General features: G+C 33.4%; 1 protein-coding gene across 1 annotated transcript; it reads left to right on the forward strand.

The window, feature by feature from the left end:
* Positions 1–1,620: 1,620 nt before the first annotated feature.
* Positions 1,621–23,950, forward strand: LOC129004837 (syntaxin-6-like). The gene is made up of 7 exons (XM_054433493.1): positions 1,621–1,857; positions 13,506–13,678; positions 17,513–17,607; positions 19,186–19,245; positions 19,849–20,081; positions 20,815–20,909; positions 22,387–23,950. The coding sequence occupies exons 1-7, from the start codon at positions 1,823–1,825 to the stop codon at positions 22,461–22,463; spliced, it is 768 nt and encodes a 255-aa protein (XP_054289468.1). The 5' UTR covers positions 1,621–1,822; the 3' UTR covers positions 22,464–23,950.
* The last annotated feature ends 3,914 nt before the right edge of the window (positions 23,951–27,864 follow it).

Consider the following 27,864-nt stretch of genomic DNA (forward strand, 5'->3'; position numbering starts at 1 on the left):
ACGGGCCTAAGCTACACATTCTGAAAAAAAACCAGTTCTATGAATAAATAATTTATACTAATGTTCTCAATGCCACAAATACAATTTTAAAATTTTAAAATCGATATGCTGAAATTAGCGTTTTTTACCCTATTTTGTTCGTTACATTATTGTTGAAGGCAAATGAAAACAAAATAATGTCACAAAAAATTGGTTTATATTAATTCATTATACTACACAAAGTTGTTAGTTTATACATATTGCAAGAAATTGGTCTGTTTATTACTAATGTAGGAATTTTTATTATATTGAAGAAATAACTCAGAAACTAATGAAAAATTGATAACATGTGTCAAAAAATGTCATAAAAAATCTGTCTATCTTACTCATCTTTTCTCGTACTAATAACATTTTTCTTGGATCTCAATTTTTTATACCTTATCCTGGCTTCTAGGGCTGGGTACGCCCATGGACTTTATCGCATAATACAAATGGGGCCAACGTATCGCAATCATTCTCTTATTCATTTAGTGCTACCTCCCGTCGTATCTCTAGCTCAATTTAAAGAGATGTAGCTGATGTGTGTTTAATATAATAGTTTTATTTTCCTAGCACTTTGTTATCAAACTAACACTATCAGTGTGAAAGTATGCAAATTTTGCATACTATTTGTAGTTTCTGTATACTTCTTGTAAAACAAACGAGGTATTAATTAAATCTAGATTTACATAATGGGAATGGTGACCACCATAGTATTAACGAAGATAAAACATACTCCCTTGTGGTGTAATAGCTATTTACATTACAAGTGTAGTAAGAGCGTTTTTACATCACGCAGGTGAATGTTGTGCAACGAGCGAAGGCGAGTTGCATAATTCACCGAAGTGATGTAAACACGCTCTTGCGTAACGTGTAACGTACAAGATTTTACCTGACCCGACAATATTCAGGAGGTTACGAGCAATATGCTTCATTATCAATTTCACTCATCTTCTAACATAAACGTTCATTTACAAACAAAAGCTAGGTTAGGAAAATTCTTCAAAGCATAACAATAAAATCCAAACACACAGCTGATTTCTAGCGTTGAACGTCGATGGCTCCATAGAGGTATATTTTTTAAGTTATCCACTCAATGTTATTTAAATGGGTTTCTTTACATCACCGAGTGAGTTTTTTTTTTCAACTTTACATCACTCGAGAAGTAAGGAAGTTGTATACATCACGCTTGGGATAGGGAAGTTTAACATGGCGGGTTAGGTAAAACATTTTTTATCTACGCAATGTACTAGCGGCTAGTATGCAAAGTGGGAATTACATTGGTCCTATATCAATTGAATTAATATCTGGGGGAGATTCTGTGAACCACATTCGTGGTATGAACTGATGGTTGATTTTAGTGTTGTTTAAAGCAGTTAATTTTCTATTGGCGTATAATATAAATTGAGTAAAGACATCTGACATAGATGTGCATAAATTCAATATACTAATTTCTATAAACGTTCCCTAAACTGCATATAGTACCTATCAAAATGTCTGTTCTATCAAGTTGTCCAGCTCCATTAGCTTGTCTTGTTCACATATGTTTTGTGTTCGTCGTAATGTCGTCCGCCACCATCGGATCGGACAATCGTCGTAAGTTTGTGATCGTCGTCTGCGGTTGTCGGTTTTGACAGTTCGGGCTTCAAGTTCATTTCTTCTGTTGAATGTTGGCTAATTTTACCTTTTAAATTATATTTTATTCTAAAACATTTTAGGTATACTTATATTTAACATCCATGTTACTGATTTCTAAAAAGTGTTTATATTTCTCCACCCTCAAGAACGCTCGGTAGAAGCGGACATGACATTCGAAGATCCATTTTTTGTTGTCAAAGAGTGAGTAGTGTAGTTCTATTGTCATTCAGTTAGCATAGTTATTTTGTATTAATTATTCATTTTATTTACTTTTTAAATAAATTCATGGCCTTATTTTATGTTTTTACAACTTGTCTAAAGGAATATTTCTAACATTAATTAAATTATAAATAACTTGTAATCTGATGTTTCTTTATGTTACTCTACCATATTTTGTGTAGCCTAGTTAAAATAGATTTACTTCAAAATCCTTGTTTATTTTGGATCTATTATGTATCAGGTAATGTAATAAATGCCATCCATCCATTTGAGGTAGGCCTACACAGTATGCTTTATACTTTATAAGTTACTTTCTTATTAAATGGGACCATACAAAGTAGGCCTAGGTATTTTAAGCCAAATATGAATGGAGATGAGTGTAGGATGAGTGGTGTGATCTTGTAGTCTTGTTAGTGCACATGTAGTCTTGTTGTTATTACATGCATTTGGAATCATCAGTTGGTATATACGAATTGGTGTAATTATCAGGACAGTGTACTGTGGATAGTCGTAGTAACTTACTCACCCGTGTGTACGTTAATCCACACCAGGGAGTATCGCATCCACAGTGCATGCCTAGCACATACCTTACTTGGTGTTTTGTAAAATAGCCTATTTATTCTAACGAGTTTGTGAACCAGTGTTATCGGATCATAGTAGGCCTAATTGGGTTTTATGGAGGGAATTTGGGTAAATATATTGGGTTTTCTTATTTTTTACCCTCAAAACATAAAATGTCCTAATTTCTCTCTCACCCATTTTGAAGAGCTTGAAAACAAATAATTTAGTAGCTTAATAGGCTAATAAGTTAAGTAATTTCTAAGTAAGTTTAAAACTTAAGTAAGTTTTAAGTAATTTGTTATGATTTTCTGTCCACTCAGATTATGATCTGATGCCCAAAGATGAAGATTGTTTACTCAACCTGAAAAAAATGAAAAATATATGGTCCCGACCTAAGACCCATAATAATATTACCTATTTAAAAATATAATAGACTTATTATATTATTAGCTAGTTTCCTAAGTCTTTTCGCCGATCAGATCGTTGAAAAAAAAAGGCCAATTCATGGAGGTGAAGCAATACCTCGTTTCTACCCTTAAGTTCCAACCTTCCAAAGAATCAGAATATAACACTGAATATATTCACTGGTGAGAGCCGCCGGGGGCCTCGTTGATCCTAAATACGGCCCTGCTGTGCCCAGGACCGATTTACTATTTTGTTTTGAGGTACCCAAAAGGTCAAAATCACCATCCGTTAAAATTCATATTAGTGAATATCCCTATAGGGAAGTAGCTATTACCGTAGGTTTCATGGTAGGCCTACACCTAGGCCTGGTACCAATTTACTTTTTCATTTTGATGTCCCCAGAGGCCAAAAACACCACTCATTTGAATTTTTATATATATATATATAAAATGTGTGTCCGTGAACTTGATTACTTGAGTTATTTTTGACCCTCTAAACACAAAATTTCCCAATTTATCTCTAGACCTTTTTAAAGAGCTTAAAAAACCAAATTATTTAGTATATCAAAGTGTTTTTGTACAATTATTGGTTATGGAGAAAACTCAAAAAATTTTTATTTTAAAGTTCCCATGTTATTCTTAAGGAGAATATTATAAAATGTTGTAGTTTGCTTGTTTATGGATATATTTGGATCAAACTTGGTAAATTTATTTATATTTTGTACTAAGTTATTAATATTTTATTAAAAAACACCCTGTAGCAGAAAGCCTATGTACTCTTAAAACCTATTGTTAATTAAAACATTTAATTGAAAATCAATTCAGGCAACTGGAAATTCGCTTAGTAGGCAGGTTTGCTGCAGCAGGGGTATTTTTTTTTTTTTCTTTCAACGGCAGTGGCATTTTACGTGAGAGTTACGAGAGATAAATGTTTAGTGGATGTGTCGGGGATTGAACCCGTCCCTCCCGCACAGAAGTCCGAGACGCTAACCACTAGGCTAGCAACACAACCAACCAATATATATAACAACCAATTTCATGTATGTTTTTGTTAGCTCGATAGCTTGAGTAAAAATTATCCGATTTTTATAAAACTAGTTGTTTCCAGTTAATAATCTTAACTATATTTCAATATCATTAAACAAATTTAAATAACCTTTTAACTTATCACTACGAAAAAAAGGAAAAAAAAACTTTTAAGAGCTAAACTTTTAATTACAATGAATAAAAATGTTAAGCTCTATACTGTTTTAATAAAGGTTCTAACAGAGTAGGCTTACAGAATACTGACTGACAGACCAGTTAAAATTTTCATCTTACTTTTAAAATTTTAAAAGAGAAACTCTTCCCATACTATATTTTTTGTTAACACACTAACGTCTTTAGCCAGATGTCTTTGGTTTCGTTGTTCTTTAACCATTATTTTTAGATCATCAAAAGCGCGGCATCTTAAGTGTCTGTCCTTGACTTTTTGTTATGGTCATGGCAGAAGCGACTCGACATGGGAACTGTCGACGTTTGAATTTTAGGGAAACATTGCCTTCTGATGGTTCTAAACTTAATTGGGGCAGTAACACTCGTTTTCCAGCCGAACATTCAGTAATAATTTCAAGATTTAGGACTTAAATCTCATGGAAAAAGTTTTAAAGGTAAAAATTGCTTTTTCTAACAATCAAGAACAATGTTATTAATCTCTTTACCATTAATCTGGTTCCATTAACCAGTCCATTTTGTGGATTTAAATTCCCTAGTAAAATTACAATTACACCTTTTTAAATGCATAATTTGTGAGGGTAAACCTCTTGGTGCTAAAGTGTGAAGAAATTCATCAGGTAATTGTAACTGTCTCCCTCTTCTTGAATCAAAGTGTCCACTGAGTAATAAACTCGACTGTCATTATTTGGTTGCTCAACTATATTATTATTTATTTTGTCACAATGTTCATTTTTTGGTGATAGTATCGTATGATTTTTGTCTTTTTTAAATCATCTTCAGAGAATCCTTCACTGAAGATTTTGTCAATGATATTTTCATTCACAATACATTGTGGTGGAAGACGTATCAATGAATCACCAAGATCATTATGATAGCTCTCATGGCCATTCCCTATTCGTAAAAGATATTCAGCAAATGTTGATTCGCTTGGATTAGCTTTCATGTTTTTAGCAAGGGAATTTTTTTAAACATTGCCCATAAAGGTGATCTATCCATTTCATCTTCTATCTATCTATCTATACTATTATAAAGAAGAGGTGGTGTCTGTGTGTGTGTGTGTTTGTATGAGGTAATCTCAAAAACTACTGAACCGACTGGGCTCAAATTGCACACAAATGAAGCTACAGCTCCGAGGATACATATAGAACTATTCCCACTTCGATATTGTCCTAGGGCTCTGCCCCGTGGGCTTTCAAAAATTTGAGGTGAGAGATTTAAAAGTAAATATTGATTGATGGTATCCATGGTAACAAAGAACAAACCTACAAAGTTTAAAAATGTAAACAAGCAGAACTAACTGTCAAAATGAATTTTGATTTCACAATTCCACACAGCTGGTTCAAACATATTAAATACTACACGAATATTAGAACAGAGAGGGTAAGGATTATAAATTTAAAATAATGATGTCACTAAGCCCGAATGTAAACATCATTTAACATTACTTAAATGGAGCTGTCAAACCATATGTTAATGTAATTTCATTAGTGTATGATTCTTTCAGTTACTTCATTTGTTTATGTTTATGATCTATTATACTGAGTCTGTTCTAATATTTGTGAAATGCTGTAATAATATTTTACAGGGAATAAATCTTTGTAAATAAATTGTTCATGGATATAGGAAATAATTAAGATTCTATAATCAGAAAGTTTTGGATGTACGGATGTATAGATGTATGGATGTATGGATGGATGTTTGTGACAAGTAAACGCGAAAAATACTATACCGACAAGGTTGAAATTTAGTATGATGATAGCTGACATTCCCGATTAACATATAGACATATTATTCTTACCTCAAAAATCCTTTCAGGCTCCGCCCCAGTGGCTCTGGCTCTGGAGTTTCTCATGTAAACCTTATGAGTATTCATATTTAAAGAAACTAAAGAATTTTGTCAGCCGTTTCAACTTTACAAGTTGGTTCTATGATATTAAATAGCATTAAAAAGGTACATAAGACTTACCAACAGGGTGCAGCACTATTATGTTTTTTGCATTTATGACCAGAGCTAATTTTAACCAACTAGCAACAAAAAGTTGTGGTACACAATGAGAACTTAACTTTTTTTCATGGTTTAGGTGCAGTGGTAGAATATTAGGGCTATGGTAGATACTATAGGACACTACATGATACTATATAATACCGTTTAAATTAAAAGACCAAATTTTAATAAACCGTGTCGTCTCCCATAACTAAAAGCATTTATACTTATATGCCAACATTGCCAACCCCGTACGAAGGACGGGTACTCTGCTAGTCAGTCATGATTGTATTTGAAAGTAAATTGATAAATAAACAGAAAAAGTAAATATTAAAATGACATAAGGGAAAGAGGTTATTTTTTTTAAGACAGATGTTTTTTTAAAGGAAATGAATCATATGTTTCATAAACTTAACTAAATTTTCACTTATATTTCAAAATACATGGAAACTTTAAAGTCCAGTGGGGCGAAGCACATTGAACTGAGCGTGACAAACATTATTCCATGACTTCTGCAGATAATTCCCTTTAATTTGACACATCAATCATCAAAATCGGTTGATAAATAAAAGAGTTTTGCTGTGCACAAGAAATTCCTTAGGGAATTAGAATAATAGATGTTGTAATCGTGTAAACCTACATTTACTTGAACAAGTTGGCGAACCACCATGATGGGACATTGGGAACAGGTTTATAGAGGGGTTTTCCCCCAATTTTAGAACCTAAAAACAAACAAAAATGCAATTTCTTTCCAAACCATTATGTAGGCCTAGATCTAAAAAAGATAAAAAAAATAGTAGGGACCCATGTCGAAACTTTGTGGTATGCCTAACAGATAATGTGTAAACAAAATTTTTAAAATGTAAATTTTAAATCTTCATGTTATTTTTATGGAGATTAAATAAACTGCTTTAGTTTGCTTGTTTCTGGATGTATTTTGGCAAACTTAGCTGTCAACTCATCAATAAAAATCACACCTTATTAGGCCTACCTACCTACCTTCCCTGTACTAAGTAGGTGCATTAGGCATACAGGTACATACAGGCATTACAGTTAATGTTATTTAGATAGAAAATTAATAGGTAGCCTATAATCTAACAAATTAATTTTTGTTTTCTTGATAGAATTGTCAAAATATTTATTTTTTGGTATTTCTTGTGAATAGAGAAAGAATATTAGACATGAATGAGGAATAAGCAAATTTTGGTTTATGAAATAAAACTTTTTCAAGCGCAAAAGAAATTGAACAAGTCTAAGCGTAAACAAATTTGCAGTTGCATTTTTGAGTTGGAAAATATCATTGTGAGAAATAATGTTGAAATAGTTCAATTATTAGGTATTACTTGGTCTGATCAAATCAGTGAATGAATGTAAAAAAAACGGTCATGTTTGATTTATGTAATTAAGGGGAGTCGCTACTGAAAAACTACCAATTTTGTAAAAAACTTGATTTTTTTTATTATTTTTTTATCTTGTTCTATGGATTGTAAGGTTTCAGAAAAACATAACATTTGGTATAATATATATTTTTTTCACTGTGAAAAAAATATTTGAAGTGAAGCGCGCACACCTCTTTTGGGGCATCAACTAGGCCTAGTATAAACCAACGTATAAACTTCAACCGCTGTTTTCCGCGACTTTAAAATTTTGTTTTTTTTTTATATATAAGTTCTTATAACTTTTTAACTATTGCAGCTATATGAATGAAATTTTTACCACACATTGTTTATACTATAAATCAACTTTCTGTGCATGGATATTGTAATTGGGTAAATAAAAGTACATGAAAAAAAATTTATAAAAATTTATAACCTATAAATTTTTCAAAAACTTATTTTTGAAGCCATAACTTATAAACTAATTGAGAAAATAACATGAGTATGCACAGAAAGTATGTACTTTCCTTGCTCTTTAAAATAAGATATCGAACAATAAAATTGGTTCAGTAGTTAAATAGTTATAAGAGATTTAAAAAACCCCATTTTTTCCCGCCAAAAAAACGTAAAAAACTCCAAAAAGTATGTAAAAATATTTTTTTTTTACTTTAACGGCAGGAAATCTTTTTCTAAGACTAAATGAACTTAAAAAAGTATATATGATAATTTTTAAAAGGATTTTATTAAAAATCACTAGTTTCAGTAGCGACTCCCCTTAAGCACTTAAGAAACTGTTTACCACACCAGTTTTAGCAAATTTGTCATATAGTGAATAAGCTATTACCGTAGTACTCATGGTAAGACCTGGACCCGGGACCGATTTCCTTTTTTGTTTTGAGGTCCCGAAAGGTCAAAAACACCCTCCATTCAAATTCATTTGTATATATATGTGTCCATTAGCACGATAACTCGAGCAAAAATTATGCGATTTTGATGAAATTTGGTAGGAACGTTTACACCTACGTTTATTCTAATGATTTCGCAAACCAGCATGATTGGACTTTAGGAACGGGGTTTTATGGGGTGAAAATTGGTTTTCCCCCATTTTTTGTACTCTAAAAACATAAAATCGATCGATTTCTTTCCAGACCATTTTGTAGAGCTTAAAAAAAATAATTATTGTATATTAATTATACAATTAGCCTTGTTGTATGCCTAACGGTTACGGAGATTTAATTCAAAAAAACTTAAAACTTTGTAGTTTGCTTTTTTATGGATATATTTTAATCAAATTTCATACTAAGCTATCAACATATCAAAAAAACACTCGTCAATACCTTCCCTGTAGCAGCAAACCTATATACTCAATAAAATTAATGTTATAGTATTTAAATAGGAAATAAATCTGACAATTTTCAGGGTATATATTTGAGTAGAAATCCAGCCAGGTATTGGAAATTAACTTAGTCTGCAGGTTTGCTGCGGCGGGGGTATTTCAACAATTTACTGTAATTTTGCTTTGTTCCATAGTGTGAAGGGATATGGGATTTTGTATTGGGGTAAGTAATTGTATTCATGTTACAAATGGAGTATTACTAGTGGAACCCCATCGAAATCGACGGTTAATCTTGAGGTTTTATGGAAATTCAGCTAACTGCGATAGATAGAGTGAAGTCATTAAAATCTTAGTTAAATGATGGGAGGATAAGCAATAATAAGTATGACGATTGTGTTCCCTAAAAAACGTGATTGATGAATTCGTTTAACACAATATTTCCTACCTTTTCATCGGCTTTAGGTTGCCCAAAAGGTGTTTTAGGAGTCTTATAATTGTTTGTTCATGAGTTTGTTTCATGTCAAAGCCACTTTCACTATATGGGAGAATGAGTTCATATAATTAGTCTATCATGTTACGGAAAGAGTCAATATTTATTACTAACAACTAATTCCATCTGCTTTAGGAAAATCATTCAGATTGTATCCGGATTTATAAGTTAATCTTCATCTTTGGTCATAAAAATACAGAATTTTATCAGCATATTAAATTAGTTTTTTTTTTGTATTTGATAAAAATATCTGATTCTCCAGAAAGCAGTAACATTATTACTTCGATCCAAGCAATTTTAATTCCTTCTCTTGCCACATCGACCCATGTATTTAATCATCCTGTTCTTACTTGATAATTCGTTAACTTATGGGGTAGTTTTGCCATGGCCATATCGATCACATAAAGCTGTGCATGTATTTCGTGGATGGAATGAACCATAATTGTAGGAAATTTTATCACAAATCTTGAAAATTTGCGGAACCAAATCCATAACCTAGTCCCGCCTCGGTAACAAATTATGCAAATGCGATGATATGTGATGACACTGTTGTGTTTCCGAATGTTTTGTATATAGTGAGGTTTAGATGCGTTGTTCGACCTAGCTACATGTGTACATCAAAGTAAAAACCCTATTAAAGCTAACCCGATAAGGAATAATTATATATTCCTTCGAAATTGATATGTCACACTTATTTCATAACTAGCTGTACTCGCGGGCTTTGCCCCGTTTAACTTCATAAGTATTCGCATGGCTCATTCACGTCCTGGTTGAAGTTTGTTCGCTACGCTCACTCACCTTTAGGTTGGAGCTCGTTCGCTGCGCTCATTCGCTACGCTAACTCGCCTCCAGGTTGAAGTTCGTTCGCTACGCTCACTCACCTTTTGGTTGGCAATTAGCTGTTTTAATAAATTAAAAAAAAAATAATAGTACTGCACCTGTTGGTAATCCTTGTAACTTTTATGCTATTGAACATCATAGAACAGAACCAACTTGTTTAATTGAAACAGCTGTTAAGATTCATTAATTCCTTTTAAATATGAAAAATCATAAGGTTAACATGGGGAACTACAGAGCCACTGGGGCGGAGCCCGAAAGGATTTTTGAGATGAGAATATGATTTAATGTTAATCGGGAATGTGAGCTATCATCATACCAAATTTCAGCCCAATCCGTCCAGTAGTTTATGCGTGATTGAGCAACACACACACAAACTCACAAACTTTCAGATTTATAATATTAGTAAGATTTAAAATTTTCTAAGAGCATTAAAGCATAGATTTTTGAACAAAACATTTAAAACGTATAATAAATTCATCATTTTGTTGAAACTATAAAAAACTTGCCATGCAGTGGAGAATCAATTTAAAATCATAAATAATAATGTAAACATTTATTTTTGACAGTTTCAGTAGACCTTTGAATACAATTTTAATATTAACAGCTTAACAATAAAAGTAGTGTAAAATTATCCATATGGTCGTAATGTAAACAAAATTGCAGAGTGAACTTTAAAGGCCTCTGGGGCAGACCAATACCTTTCTTTAGACACCCCTACCAAGTTTTTACGCCCAGCCGTTCTCTCAAATTAGCTGTGACAAAAACCCCGTTTTCCTCCATAAGAATAACATGGGATGGGAATTTAAAGGCCACTGGGGCAGAGCCCCGAGGGAATTCACCATGTTTCTCTTTTGATGGCTCATCTACAGACCAAGACCTTTCTTTGGACACCTCTACCGAGTTTCTACGCCCAGCCGTTCTCTCAAAATAGCTGTCACAAAGAAAAACAGTTTCAAATCAATATATAGATTGCAGCAAAAAAGGATTAGGAATAATTACTAATTCCCACCATCTTGAGCATTGTAAAGACATTTATTTAATAGAGAACAAATGTTTAACTATTTCATATTATTATGTCTCATTTATACAAAAGAATCTCTCTATAATCTTGCATTGAACTCCACCAAAATAGATTAAATATCCACACCACAGAGAGTTTCATAAAAAAAGGTAAAGTTTTTCTAAAATATGCAGGTCTACAAAGAAATTAGCAATAGGCTATAGAAGCATAGAAATGCAATATGACAAAAAATATTGTTACCACACAAGTAAAGAGTGTCTCTTCAACCCTCGCCCATTTTTGAAGTGAAACTTTAGCTCTGGTTGAAAAGAGTCACTTTGCACCCTAGTGATGAAATATACTATTTCTCCATGGTTCAGAATAGAGCTTTACTCTTTGCCCATAAAGAAAATTTGTTAAAATGAAAGAGTTAACTGATGAGTTGAAATATTAAGAAGAGTTTGAAGTTTGGCCAATATATACCTACTGTGGACAGTATTTACTTGATAGTTGACTAATCACATTGTAAGTGAATATTAAAAATAATGTGACTTGGCTAATGCAACTTGTTTTGTTGAAATTTTGGCTAAATAAATGATTTGATTTGAAGTTAACTTACCTACACAAGTCAACAATTGATTGGATAAACCGAATTTGTTACTTTACTACAGAAATCCATTAGAACCACTCATAATGTAGCAAATCCCACAACAAGGCATGTTGCAAGTTTAACAGATGTGTAAGAAATTGTTTTAGGGTACCTAATTAAACGAATACAAACTTTATTATTTTAATATTAAGAGCTATTTTACTTTTCTTGGTTTGTTTTCTAGTTATGTCATTTTGAGATTCACAATGGAGTGTATCAGAGTTGGATAACTTAATTCGAACTGTGTTGTGAATGTAAAACCACTAGTGGTGATATAACACACTGTGTTAATAACAGTTGTGCAGGTGATGCTTTGAAACCTACACATGTGCTTTTCTAAAGAAACACGTTTGACTCATAAATATATGACTGTTTTGTTTGTACTACATGCTACCAACTTTATTTAAACCATCTAACAGACTATCACTCGTCGTGTTTAATTAAACATGATTTTTTAATGAAATTAATTCAAATTCAATTCCTTATCTTATCGCCAAAGTTTAGAATATTGATGTTTCTCAATAGCTGTAAATAAAATTCAAACAAATCATTCCCAACTCCATCCTAACCAACGATCACATAAGACCAACATGGTCTTAAGCTACTGGTAATTAATTTGATAATGAAAAACTCACCTTAACTCTTTTAGCGAATTTTCCATATAGGGAATAAGCTATTACCAATATTACTGTAGAACTCATGGTAAGACCTGGACCCGGAGCCAATTTACTTTTTTGTTTTTGAGGCCCCCAGAGGCCAAAAACGCCCTTCGCTCAAATTCATATATACTATATATATATATATATGAAGTTATTGAGTCCGTTAGCGCGATACCTCAAGCAAAAATTATCCGATTTTGATGAAATTTGGTATAAACATGTAAACCTACGTTTATTCTAACGAGTTCATGAACCAGCATGATTGGACTATGGGAACTATGGGGTTTTATTGGCTAAAAATTGGGTTTTCCCATTTTTTACTCTAAAAACATAAAAGTTCTTGATTTCTTTCCAGTAGAGCAGTGTTTTGTAGAGCTTTAAACAAGGAATAATATTTTTGTATATTGAAGCGCTGTTATATGCCTAGCCTAACGGTTACGGAGATAATAAAAAAATTAAAAATTAAAAATTCCAATGTTATTCTTATGGAGAATAATTCAACTGTTGTAGTTTGCTTGGTTATGGATAAATTTTAATCAAATTTGCCAATTTTGTTTATTTTATATTAAGCTATTAACATTTCAATAATATTGCTTAAGCATACTCCCTGGTGTGGATTAACGTCCGCACTAGTGAGTACTACTACTATCCGCAGTACTATCCTGATAATTAGACCAATTCGTATATACCAAGGAAAAAATGTGGTTCGGATTCCACTATAAACTGTAGGTCTCTTAGTTGCCATTAGCTGTTTGGGCTATTAATTAACAGCTGTGTCTAAGGAATGTCGGCATTAGTCACTAACAAGACTACAAGATCGCGCCACTCATCCTACACCCATCTCCATTCATACTTGGCTTAAAATACCTACATAGTATGGTCGCCATTTCATAAGAAAGTATAAAGTATAAAGTACCAAACCTTAAAAAAAACACTTTCGTAAATAAAGACTTAGGGTCAGCCTCTTCTCTTCAATCAACACAGTTAGTTAACACATATGTATACAAAAAATACAACAAAAAAACATCTCATAAGCAACATTTTCTTCATTTCAACTCTAAAAATATTCACTGGCAATAAGCGTTACTATTTCATAACCAAAACATATGTTTGCAGGGAAGTATCAAAAGCTTTGAATAAAACACGAGGTCTCTACCGTCGTTGGTTGGAACTGCAGGAGGACATAGTCAGCAACATCACCAAGGAGGAACTAGAGTGGACCACAACAGAACTGAGGAATGCTCTACGAAGTATCGAGTGGGATCTAGAGGACTTGGAGGACACCATTGATATCCTTTACTGTATTGTTTTATAACTTTTTCATTACGATAGGTTAATTTTTCTCTACCTGCGGCAAAAGCGGTTGTATTCATTTATTTTTACGGTACCTATACACTGTTTTGACAATAGGCCTAAATACTTAAACCGTGACATGCTTCATGAAATTTAAAATGTAAGAGAAAATAATATGTATATCATTAATACAATGGCAAGATAGGCCATTGACTATTAAGATAATACTTAAATACAACAATAGTGAAAAACCAAGTATGACGGGGCAGGGGTATGTGTGAGGTGTCTCTCCAGCCAGAGGGCAGCAGCTCAAATGGAGTGTACGAATCCTGTGTTGATGAGGTCATGTGACCAACTTATGAAGCCACGTTTACACTGGTATTTGGAACAAAATGATTGGAATTTTTTATTGGTAACACTTGTTTCTGAAACAGAAGTTTTTTTAAACAAAAATTTACAAAAGATAATGCACTTTTCTTTCATTTTGTTGGAAACAATTTAATCTCCCTTCTCGAGAAAATTAGGTCAGTCCCTCTCGAGATAGTCACCTTGTGGTGGGTAGGCGCGGGGGATAGCGGGGAAGTGTTGCAAACAGCGTAGTAGTACAGAAACATTTGTTCAAAACAAATGTTTCCTTATGTTTGGAACACCCTTTGATCTTTACCCACTACTGGTGGGAGACAAAATTTCTGTTGTAAACACTAAAAAACTGTTTCCAACATCAAAATGTTTCTGTTCCAAAAGTAGTGTTTCTTCGTTTGTGAAGAAAATTAGTTGTAAACACGTGTTCCTAGCTCCAGGGAGAACACGGCTTGAGAATTCCATCAGTATTTTTTGGGAGCTTGATAGGAGATATACTACGATAAATGGTGGATGATTTTAGTGGAAATTAATGGGCTAGGTGATTTTGTATTCTGTTGCACATCAAACTAGGCATTTTTCTGCTTTCTGAAAATCACTGTACTACGTGCGTGCCCAACGGAAATTTTTTAATATTAATTTGGACTTGTGTGTATGCGAGAGAAAATGTGAGAAATACAGGCATAAACCGAAACACTGGATAGTTCATGGAGTTCATAGGGTTGATTCCACATTATTTACAATATCCTAAGTGGCTTGCTTGACAAAGTGTTTGTAAACTGAGGATCAGTTAGGTTGTTAGTACAGCTTGTTTGTCATCATTATAATGACTCTCTTATCACTTGCATTAATGATTCTTGTGTTGTGATTCATCATAGACATTTAAAAGTGTTGTTTGTTTCAACAAATTAATGTTGATTTGTACAACTTTTTATGTTAAAGTTGTCGTTAATTATAATTCCATCATAAAATATTCTTTAATTGAAAACTCCTTAACCTAATCGTGTATGTTTTTAATTAATGAAAATAAGAAGAGTATTTTAAATTTTATTTTTTAAACTCTGCTAGGATGACAAATTTTAAAAAGTTAACTTTTCATTATTAACTGTTATAACCTGTATTGTTTCTTACACTTGTCTATTTTTTATCTATACTAGGTTTATAAAACTGAGGTGGTGTCTGTCTGTCTGTCTGGGCAGCTGTCCCGGCTAAAATACTAAACCGATAAAGCCAAAATTAAGCGCAAATAAGGTCCATATATCTAGGAATGTCATAGGCCTATTCACTTCCCAGAGTTCCTCTTGGGCTACACCCCTTGGATGTCAAAAGTTTTGAGGCGAGGTTTTCAAAAGTAAATATTAATATTGATCTCCATGGAAGCATGAGAAAATTCACAATGTTTACCTTTGCATTGACATTTCAATGTAAACAAACAGAACTGCCAAATTGCTTATTTCACAATTTATTTCAGACAACTGACCCAAAGAAATTAAATATAATATTTTACACAACTATGTGGCAGGTTTATTTATTCTAAAACTGTGTCATTGATTATGGGAAAAAAAGATTTTATAACCGTTGCTGTATCAACCTAGGCTTCAATTTATTGAAATGTTTAAGTTATTAAAATAATTTAATTGATATGTTTTCATGAAACAGTAGGACAATTTAAATGTAGGTTATACTTTTTTGTAAAAATTCAGTGGCTTTTTGTTTATAAATTCAAACTACTTAACAAGTGTTTGGATTAGGCGGTATAGTACATCTTCCTATTGCGAAGCACGGGTACAGCAACTAGTTTTAAATAAATTGATCCTTTAAAACAATTTAATTTAATGATTCTTAAGTTTAGATATTTTGTTTCTTTAAATATGTAGGCTACAGCCAGAACTGCTGTATTGTCAATATCTTAAAATGTAATTATAGTTTTCTTTTTCAAAACTTGTTGTAGCTAAACTGTCTAGATTAGATAACACAACACTCTCTGAAGTACAGTAGTTATCCTTATCATGGAATTACTCTTATCTATCCATGGTTATTGTAATAGTCCATAAAACTTGCAAAGTAAAGACAATACATGATAACACCAGTAAAGATTTATAACATTCAACATTTTTAGAGATATCTTTTCATTTAAAATGTACACTATAACTTTATTGCGTCAATGCACAGCCTACAGAACGACATACTCTAAATACCTCAAATATTATTTACTCTTCATAAAACTTAGATGAGCTTTACAGAACATTTAAATGGCCACTACTCCGTTGATTTTCCTGTCCTCCATTACGTCTTGAAAATTAATCACAAAAATGTTTAATGTTGTTTGATGTCATCAATCTCAAACTCAAAAATATCCAATGCCCTGTTTAAACTCTGCATTACAGTTGTCTCTCAATATTCTGGTAATACATCGCTTGATATTCCAACACACTCAGTAATGAAGACTCTGTGATATATTTGTCTTCAGTTGACAGCTGAAGAATACTGCAGTTTGATTCCTATTGTAACAGGAGTCTCGTATCTTTCTGGTCCACTCCAATTCTGCAGTTATATTGAATAGCATAAGTACAAAATGTAGGCCTACTTTATTTGATTATTGTTATCAAGGCCAGTTTAATGAGTAAGGAAAATACACGGTTGCGTAGGGTGCCAATCAAAAGGGGGCGCAGCAATGTTTGCTAACCTCACGGTGGCGCTCCTATCTCTGAACTATATTGGACTTGTGTACACTGTAGGCCCATAAGGTTCAGCCTCTTAAAGCATTATGCATTTGAAGCTATGGGTTGGAATTGAAATGTTGATTTACATCAGGATATTGTAGAAGTATAAGGAATTAGGGTAAATCGTACATCGTAAGGTGGGGCCCTTGCGCATACTGTCACTACTTGATTTATTGTTATTCCCAAATAACAATAATCACAAATAATGACAAATATACTTGACTGTCGGGCACCCCACCTTATGTCTATGAAATGAAATGTCTACTTGGACCCTTTCGGCAGACATTCGAACGTTTAGGACGTTCTTAAGCATTTATATTATATTTACTTTTATTTTCTAATGTACCTATCCAGAGATAATCCTTACTTACTGCCGTATATAAGTTTTTTTTAGGGGGAGGTGCGCTGGAATGTTGTTCGCTTACACTAGAAAAATGTTTAGAACCAGCCCTGATTGTTATACTTAATTTATGACCTTTTTAGCACTTAAAACATGTAATACAGGTAGGCCTAGTTGAATTTAGATTTAATAAAGATTATATGATTTTGGCACCCTTTGGCATAATAGCATAACAGTAACGAACAAACCTAAGTATCTGCCTTAAAACTAATGATTTACAAAACTTGTATGTCTTTCACCCTATTTTATTTGCATTTGAATGAAAAAATTAAGTTCTCTGTTTGTATTTTGAGTTTGTTAATAATCATTGAACTATTACTTTAAGTCTCCTTGACTTTGAAATCTACGAATAGTTGAGAAGAATCCGACCAAGTTCAAGATTGACAACAAGGAACTTACCAGCCGTAAGAACTTCATTGAACAAACTCGAGAGGAAGTTCGGGTATGTTATTTGTACATTTTATTGTCATATACATTTATAGCAAGTAACCTTTGGTAAGAGAAAGAGGTCTTTTGTTTTTGGATACATCAGACAAAAACTTAGTTAATTTATGTAAAAATAAGTAGATCAAAATCTGAATTGGAATGAACATGTGCATAAAATTTTGGTCTAGTCATAGTCATAGTTCTTTATTCATTTTTTTGTAAATAGTTTGTACAGTAAATAGCGTCATATATAATACAATACTAAATCTAATTAAAATCTACTATCTCCAATTTACCAAGCAAAAATGAAAAGTAATAACAATAATATTTATATCTACAGTAGGTTATATCTGGGAGGTGGAAAATTCTTTTATGGAGTAAGGGGCCAGTTGTATAAAATATTCTTTCAGTAATTTCCTGAACTTATTTAAATTATTTTCTCTTCTTCTGTTTTCTGGAATATATTTAAGAAAAGTATATCCCATGTAGGTTGGTTTCTTTTCAAAAAACTTTAATCTATGTGGCAGGATAACCTCATTTCTCTTTCTAGTATTATACAAATGAGCTGGGGACTTAAAATTGATAGTTGTACAATTCTTTGCAATGAGAGTAGTTTCAATAATATATTGCTCGTAAACAGTTAAAATATTTAGATTTTTGAAATGTTCTTTTGCTGAATTAATAATTTAATAATAGAATAATCTATCTCATACTTACTCCCATTAGCTTATAACAAACTAATTACTTTTCACCATAACTTTTACAGCATTGGGAGTTGTACCATTTTACCATTTTGATTAGAGTTAAAATGACCATAACATAACCAATTTCAATCATAATTGTTTGAGCCAGTTTTGTGAAAATCCGATTGAAAAATATTAACGAATTGGTCTAATTATCGGGATAGTACTGCGGATAGCCGTAGTACTCGCTAGTGCGGACGTAATTCAACACCAGGGAGTATCATATCCACAGTGCATGCCTACAAATATCCACAATTTGGATATTTATAGGCACCTATGGATATTTATAGTGACCTCCTATAAGTCGGCCTCTTAGAAAACGACCCGCGCGAAATGTTAAGCGCATGTAGCGGTAACGGCGAGGGATGGTATGTTCCTCCTCTCCGCCAATGGCCGTTTTCACACTGCACGACACGACACCGACACGGCGCCGCCCCAGTGTCGTGGGAGTTGGAATCCTGTGTTACCAAATGGAACTGCACTTAATGATATAATAACATTTCATGATGCTCAAATATTGATGCGATTTAGGCTATATAATATTTTTTGCAGGACCTATTTTTCTCAAGTTATGAAGAGCGTAATTGTTTACATTTTGATCTGCTGTATAATTTAATTGCTGTTAATATTTATAAAAGGTTGGGGGTGGGGTGGCAGCTGAGTGGGGGAAGAGCCATAGTCTGTCGCACTCCCACAGCTCGGTATCTCTCTCTCGCACCAATGCTACGACGAGGAGGACGCTTTCTAAACAGCCGACCTATAGTAGCTGGATTACAGTATAGGGGGAGTGGGAGAAAGTAAAATTGGTATAATATGTAAAATCTCATAAAAAAATTAATTATTTATTTCAGTGCATGAAGGAAAAGATGAATTTCACACGAGGACGAGACCGTGATAGGACTGCTCGCCAGGTAAAACACCACAGAAACTTCTGTAACTGTTATTATTTTCAAGTAATCATAAATTCATTAGATTGTGTATATTTGTAATTTTGTACCTGTTATTATTCATATACTAAATATGTATATACTAAATTGTAGATGTAAGCAGCAAAACAACTGTTAGTTATTAGCAAGTAAATTCCAGCCTGGCTCAGAGTGAACCAAGATTCACATTAGGAAAAATATTTACCCAAAAGCAGTAGCATTAATAATATCTCCAGCTTCAAGAACAAACTTAAAGAACATTTACTGATAAGGCCGGTATACTGTGTTGATGAGTATCTAAACCCTTGAAGATTAGCCTATACCTTTGCGACCACGCAGCAGAAGCGCTTCTAGTGGGAGACCAAGTATCAAGTAGCAAACCAAAAGCGAAGTTATAGCTGTTGCACCCCTTGCCTTCATGGCATAAACAGGAGTGGAAATTTCCCAAACTTTTGGGTCGTACCTGGGGGCTATCAATGTCACTTAAAATATGCAAGTAAGGTTGTAAAAACCATTAATAAAACATGAGTTTTATTTGTTTGCTGTTACTGCTTGAAATAAATAACAAAAACGTCTATCGATTTTCAGCCGCTGTTAGAGAACAGCCCTGTGAGGGTGGCGACATCACACGGCACCACCAAGTACTCCAAGCTGGAGAATGAGGCTGACAGTCCACAGCGGCACTTTCTCGACTCTACGCTGGCTCAGCAGAATCAGCTGATCAACGGACAAGATGACACCATGGAGCGCATCAGTCACACCATCGGCTCACTCAAGACTGTCAGTCGCCAGATAGGCTCGGAACTGGACGAGCAGGCTGTGTAAGTGTCTATTTGTCCAGTCACACCCTGATTGTAGCCAAGTTCTTATAGTGCTCGCCTCACAATCAAAAGATTGCTGGTTTGATCCTTGAGAATAGTCAGTAGCTTTTTAATGGTTCAAAACTGGCCCTAGCTGCCTTTTTCATTGGGCTGAACTAGAATAAAGAAAAAAACTGATTTAAATGATTGACAAATCTGCACAGGTAATCTTATTTTATTTTACACTCATTGTGCATTCATATTCAATGTAAAATATGTGACTTTGGGTCAATGTCTTTAAGGATTGATTGACCCCTAAATACATAAAAATGCAAATAATGGTGTCAAGATACAATAAATCCACATAAAACCTATAACTAATCAATCTTAGACCGCTAGGTCGGTTTGATAGACGAGGGTCCTTAGACATTATCTCTAGTCAGGCGACAGCACGGATGAACAGGGGTCAGAGTCCTGTTTAAGACAGGTCTGTCACACAGCTACTGAGGAATACACTGTGGTAAAACTTATTTTATAAGAAAGAGAAAACGCCATTTATACATCATAATTATGCATGATTAAATCAATTGCTAATTTGTTGAACTTATTCTATTAAAACGTTAATATTTAAAGAGTTATATCAGTTAATAATATACTGTTGTTGTCTTAAGATGCTACTGCACTAATGTGTCTAGAACTTACTTTTACACGCATGCTCATTTATGCAGAATTTTTAATACACATATTATTTTAGAATGCTGGACGACTTTGGCACAGAAATGGAAAACACAGAGTCAAAATTAGACTCAACAATGAAGAAGGTGGCTAAGGTTTTGCACATGTCTAATGGTAAGTGTCTAGTATTTTTCTTGTATTCAAGCTAATTTTATATTTGCCGGTACCATTGACTTACTACTTTTTTACTAAAAAAAGAACATAGTTCTGTGAGCTAGTGTCCCAAACTAAATTTTTGGGATCCTGGAAAATCATTGTCCTCTAAAATCATCGCGGCTAAAGCATGAATTTTTCTATAGCAACATTTTCACAGACGTGTTCTGCTCAGCTCGACATGGAATATTTTCTGTAAAATTCTCTGAATTTTGGTAAAATCCAAATATCCGAATGTGTAACAGTGTATTTGATTCGGATGATTGGAGTTCTACTGTATGTTCTTTTTAAATAATAAGCTGGAGACAGCTAGTCCGTGTTGATAAGATGTCTTCTTCTGTATCCAAAAGTCAATAAATATAGGATGGAGAGGACACAGCTAACTCACCTGATGAAAGGTTGCAGACGAGTCAAAGAACACATAAAATCACACACATAATATACTTAAAATTTCGCCTCTTTCAGAGGCTTCTTCAGAAGTAGGACCTACTTCCGAAGAAGCCTCTGAAAGAGGCGAAATATTAAGTATATTATGTGTGTGATTTTATGTGTTCTTTGACTCGTCTGCAACCTTTCATCAGGTGAGTTAGCTGTGTCCTCTCCATCCTATATTTATTTTCACCACACTGACAGTTTTTTGCTGTATTATATACGTTAATTGGTGGCTGAAAGTTACGTTTTGCTGGCCATGCCAGCTGTCATCGTAATTTGGGGACCGAGCAGGTTTTTACAGGCCGGGGCCGCAAAATCAGCTGTCCGCTTACTTACTTAAAACATGAATGCATTTTAAATACACAATCAACATCCATAGCATTGCAATAGAATTGTGTTATTTTCACCGTTGCCTAGCAACTATTTATTTTTATTTTTGCTGATTCCTCAAATTATTTCTTCACATAACCTTAAAGTTGTAGTTGTGTTGACTATCAGTGTGCATTATTATAGTGGTGAATAGTGGTAATAGGGTAAAGTGTGGTGAAAAATAGCGTTCGTACCACGGACCGAAATGGTTTTGCAGCTCTCGATCGTCTAAAACTAATACTAAAAACTATCTCGAGCCGGCAAAACCTCATTTTCGGCCCTTGGTACGAAATATACTATTATTTAATCCAAGCTAAATGCTTTTTCCTAAAAACATGTATCCAAAAGTCAATAATTCTAGTCCTACATTTGAGTAACCTCACACTAGGGTTATGGCCTATTTATTACAAATTAAATTATTTGAAATTTTTGTTTGAATTATTTTATGACCTGCCCCTTCGGAAAGGATTAATGGCCAAACTATTATTGTAAACCACCTTTCAGCAGATTAAAACATATCTTGCTTCTTGTTCACTTCAGGACATTAGGAGTGAGATTTAGTATTCTTATTCTTGGATTATTAGCAGATTTTACCTCAGAATTTACAGGTCAGGATAACCAATATTTGTATTTGCAGACAGGCGACAGTGGATTGCCATCGCTGTGCTGTCCTGTATACTGCTGGTCGTAGTCATGCTACTCATCATTCTCTGAGTAGCCACTACTCTTCCGCCTCAAGACTACTTACTGACTGTCATGTGATCTCAACTTAACCTAGTTTCGGTTTTGGTGCATGAAATTTGTTTTTAGACCAATCTTAATTCCACTCCTAAATTTAGTTTTCAGCTTTCTAGTCGTTTTTTTCTTGTAGATTTGTAAAAAGTCATTATCACTCAGGTGATCTGTAAATATATTGTTACTTGTGTAAGATTTGCGATGACTTGCCTGGTGACGGCAGAAGACATTGTTGGTGATTTAATGTAAGAAGAGGTATATAAATTATAAACATAAACATATATTAGTGTTTTTGTAATGTTTCCAGTGTTGTTGAATTTTAAATTTTTTAAGCGCTACTGTAAACCTAAAAAAAACTAAAATTTTATGTCTTTGGTTGTGTTAAGAATTTTTAAACCGTTCACTTTTAAGTAGTGATGGGTCGATTCCAAAATTATTCGATTCCGATTCTGAAATTTGGGATACGATTCTCGATTCCGGGTTCGATTCCGAATACCATGGTTCAGGATGACAAAAAGGTTTTTAGAAATTAATTATTAAATAAAACCCAAACATTATTAGAACGAAACACACAATTTTAATGAGGATAAACACAATAATAAATAATAATAATAATACAATAACAGTGAAAGAAAACGAATGAACGTAAACCGTAAAATTAAACCTACAGCACATTTTTTCAAACATTTTTAACAATGACTTTTACTTTTAAATATAGGCCTAGAGCTTATAGGCCTACAAGTTTACAATTACCACTCAACGTGAACAAAACTGATTTTAAAAATAATTTTAAAGGTTTTTAGAAATTAATTATTAAAACCCAAACATTATTAGAACGAAACACACAATTTTAATGAGGATAAACACAATAATAATAATAATACAATAACAGTGAAAGAAAACGAATGAACGTAAACCGTAAAATTAAACCTACAGCACATTTTTCAAACATTTTTAACAATGACTTTTACTTTTAAATATAGGCCTAGAGCTTATAGGCCTACAAGTTTACAATTACCACTCAACGTGAACAAAACTGATTTTAAAAATAATTTTAAAGGTTTTTAGAAATTAATTATTAAAACCCAAACATTATTAGAACGAAACACACAATTTTAATGAGGACTAGCTGTGTACCCGTTCTACGCACGGGGATCTTATAATATTCAGTTGAAACCTTCTTATATAACGAACAGCAGTTGGTTTGCATATTTTAAGATATGCTGGCCAAACTATTATACATAGCTTCATTTTATGTTGTTTTTTGTTGTTCCGGATCGGTATGACAATCAATAAAAGGTTAAATTACCTCTGTGTCTGCCGGTCGATCCTATAACGGTAGGCTTACTTTTATTTTTACTATCTGATCTCGTTTGCATGGCTCAATCACGTCCTGGTTGAAGTTCGTTCGCTACGCTCACTCACCTGTATGTTGGAGCTCGTTCGCTGCGCTCACTTTCCTTCAGGTTAGCTCGTTCGCTACGCTCACTTGCCTTCAGGTTAGCTCGTTCGCTACGCTCACTCGCCTCCAGGTTGCAAATTAGCTGTTGTCATAAATGTAAAAGAAATAATAGTGCTAGTGCTGCACCCTGTTGGTAATCCTTGTAACTTTAATGCTATTGAACATCACAGAACAGAACCAACTTGTTTAATTGAAACAGCTGTTAAGATTCAATAATTTCATTTCTCATAAGGTTAACATGGGCTTCCAGAAATTCCACGTCAAAAATCGACAAAAACTTGATTTTCAAGGGTTTACTGTTAAATATCTAACTGTCTCATATTCGATGAAATACGTCTAAAACCATCTCATATATGTATAGTATTTGGAAAATAAGTTTCAGGCGGGACAGTGCTATAGTTATTGAGGAGTAGTTGTAATAAAGTGCGTATTTTAGCGTTACCAAGAGAATGACAGATAGACAGACAGACAGACAGACAGACAGACAGACAGAAATTGAGATAAGGTTTGATTCGGTTTCTCTGACCTATGAAATGTAAAAATAACCAAAAAGTTCATTATTCTAAGCAATGTACAGACAAAACTCTAATTTTATTTATATAGATAAATACAATAATAATAATAATACAATAACAGTGAAAGAAAACGATGCAATGCTTCAGTTAGTAGCACGAATACTAGAAAAATACCGGTATGGATCATGAACATAAACAAATGACGTCGTTGGCCCGAATCCTATACGAATAGCATTGAACATATGTTTTGGGTTTGGCAGTTCCATTTAAGCAATGTGAAATAATGTTTATTTTCGGGCCAAAAATGTCATTTGTTTATGTTTATGAATTTATGATCCATACCAGTATTTTTCTACTTTTCTAGTATTCGTGGTTAGTAGCCTTGGTACCGCTGGTTGATCTAAATCGATGCTCATCCTTTCCTTGTATGTCTTGTGAGCTGTGACGCAATGCTTACTCGCTCCAGTCCAGTTTGCCCGAATCTCCAATTCCCATCGGTTAACTGTTTCTCATTGTACTAAGCCTCTGTATTGAGTTCGCATCTATTATTTCATTTGCAATACGCTCGCTCTAGTCTCGCTGACTTAGTGACGATACGACCAGAACTTGTTGTTTGCTCAGAGTTGCAAGCAAATCATTAGCAATCTGAATTTATTTTGTTTCTTTGTTGCTTTATATGACGTTTGTGGCTGATTTTAACCAATTTTATGAAAGAATCGAAGACAGTTGGAATCGATCCCAAACCCACGGAGATTCGAATCGAATGCTCGATTCGATTCCGGCGGAATCGAGAGTATTTTGGAATCGAGAATCGGAATCGGCCCATCACTACTTTTAAGCCATCAAGTGTCAATGTTTTAAATCTAGATTCTATGATTTTGTAACGTTCCTCATCACTGTATGATAAGGCACTATTGTCTGGGTCGCCGAGAGTAATGCTTGCCTTCAAATCTGAAGGCTGCTGGTTCAATTCTAAGTGAAGTTGATTCTGGACCCAGATGCCATTTGTTATTGTGTTGTCCATTAATAGTGCTATCTAACAAAAGGCTGATGTTAGATGGGGCCTAACAAGATCAGGGTCTACACCCTATCAAAAAATATCAACGGCGTAAAAACACACAAAAAAGTTAAATATAACCACTTAGTTTTACAAAATATATTTTTTAACCTGTTTCAATTATCTTATCATGACCTGGCCGTGAAAAATGGTAACTAACAAATCTTAACAAAGCCTTTTTAAAGTTTAAATATTAACGTCTATGACACACCTTTATCTTTGTGCAAAATTTCTCCTACAACAGTACAGTGGTTTTCACCTCGAAGCGAACGTTAATTTACTAGGTTTAAGTTAATTCATATTTTTCTACAAATGAAATAAAATGTGCTTTTTAAGTAAGTTATATTGGGTTAGAACTTTTGTTCTTTTTGTCTCAATAAAATTAAAATAATAACTCATAACAGTAGCGCTTGTATAGTAATTTTGGTTTACACTATTATGTTGTGGCTCATATTCATCTTAGTGTGTTGTGAACGTACCATTTTATATTTGAGTTTGTAGTTTCAAAAGATTACGATTTTATGATTATAATTAGCCTAATTTAAAAGTTGGTTAGAAATTGTACTATGATTCTTGGTAGGTTTAATCGAGAGTTAAAATATATAAGATATACCGGTTATTTTGTTGCATTTTAATCTAATTTTCTATTTTGCAAGGTTAGTGTAGTTTTTAAACTGAATCCAAGGAATACACTCATGAGTGGGGAAACTTTTTTTTTTACTGTTACTCAAGTATTGAAATAAATATTTTGTTGAATGAGTTTCTTATAAATCATGAGTCTAAATAAATTGTATTTTATTGTAAAAATGTTAATATTTTTCTAAAATTTATTTTGTATCCTGAAATACAGCTCCACATTCCTGAGTCCAAGACTGTTCAAAACTTATGACTATTTTCATTCTGTTTTATCCATATGTATGCCAAAGTTAAGTGTTGATTTTTATTTGAGCTGAAGATATCTATGTTCTTGTATTAGAGGTTGTAATGATAAATTGATGATAAATGTATAACAGGGTCGAATGTGTCCTGGTTGTATGGATATTTGCTGTAGAAAACTATACAGGATTAAATTTGTATATCAGTAGAAGGCCAAGTAGACTGAATCTATTATTTATACATTGTATAGCCGGCAGATAAATTATCACAAGGTTTTATGAATGTAAACTATTATGTTTTTATGTGCAATAAATCTATATATAAAAAATGTATTAGTTAATATCAGGGCTAATATAAAGTACATGTTAGTTTATAAATCAATGATGATATGTAAAATATAATGAATTAAACTTAATTAAATCTTGATTATTGTTATCAATTATAACCAACTAAGTCAATAAATTCTAAAAAATATAACTATAGTACATGAAGAGTAGTACATACATTACAGAGCACCTGCGGAAATGAGTTTAGTGGCAACTGGTACGCATATCTTGTTCCAAGGGTGGAGAAACAAAATGCCTAAAGACTATTTTGAGGTCTAAATCAGAATTCTATTTCTAAAACATTTAAAATAGGCTACACTAAATATGTCTCTCGCGTAAATATAGTAGCAAAAATGTATGTTCTCAAATAAAAAAAAAACATGATTTAAATACATTTGCTTTCTTAGTCTATTAGCTATATTTATTCAATCTTATCCCACGACAGTGACGGGAATAATTACCTTAATTCCCAGGGAATACTTCCATGAAATGTCTAAGCCGTTTACCTTTCATGGGTTGTGTGAGCTGGTTGCAGCTTCACAACTATTCACATTTGTATTCGAGGTTTATCAGAATAGTGAATTATATGTCAAGTTTGGTGATGAATGTAATCCTGTGAAAAGACTAATATTTACAAAATCCCTGTCTAGCGGGCATGTGCTGCCATGGTGGTAAAGTGCAGCTACTATCTTTGCAGCACCTACCTGAACCTTAATTCAATCTGGTCATGGGCAACCACCCTGAGCATACACATGTATAAAAATTTGAACGAATAGTGTTTTTGACCTCCAGGGACATCAAAATGAAAAAAGTATATCGGTTCCGGCTCCAGGTCTTACCAGGCCACCTAAGGTAATAGGTACTTAACTATAGGGAAATTCACTAAAATGTGAAACAAAATCCAAATATTTAGTGTAATTAGGGATCACTATAGGGCAGCAAGCTGGTCTAGTGGTTAGAGTGTTGGACTTCGGTCCAGGAGGTTCCAGATTCAAATCGCACCAAATCACTAATGGATTTTATGTAAGTGATAATGCCACAACCCCTAGGTCTAACCTGGAGTAATGTGAAAAACAGTCCTAAGCTCGTGCCTAGCGTCCTAGGACAAAAAAATTAGGGATCGCTTACAAAATATGGATAAAAG

This window comes from Macrosteles quadrilineatus, unplaced genomic scaffold, assembly GCF_028750875.1.
Source record: "Macrosteles quadrilineatus isolate MER2022 unplaced genomic scaffold, UCM_ALF_1.0 Scaffold_11__1_contigs__length_5352618, whole genome shotgun sequence".
Taxonomy (NCBI): domain Eukaryota; kingdom Metazoa; phylum Arthropoda; class Insecta; order Hemiptera; family Cicadellidae; genus Macrosteles; species Macrosteles quadrilineatus.

Coding starts and splice junctions, on each gene's coding strand:
- LOC129004837 (XM_054433493.1), top strand. CDS start 1,823: ATGACATTCGAAGATCCATTTTTTGTTGTCAAAGA. Junction 1,858..13,505: donor CCATTTTTTGTTGTCAAAGA/GTGAGTAGTGTA, acceptor ATATGTTTGCAG/GGAAGTATCAAAAGCTTTGA. Junction 20,910..22,386: donor GGTTTTGCACATGTCTAATG/GTAAGTGTCTAG, acceptor TTGTATTTGCAG/ACAGGCGACAGTGGATTGCC.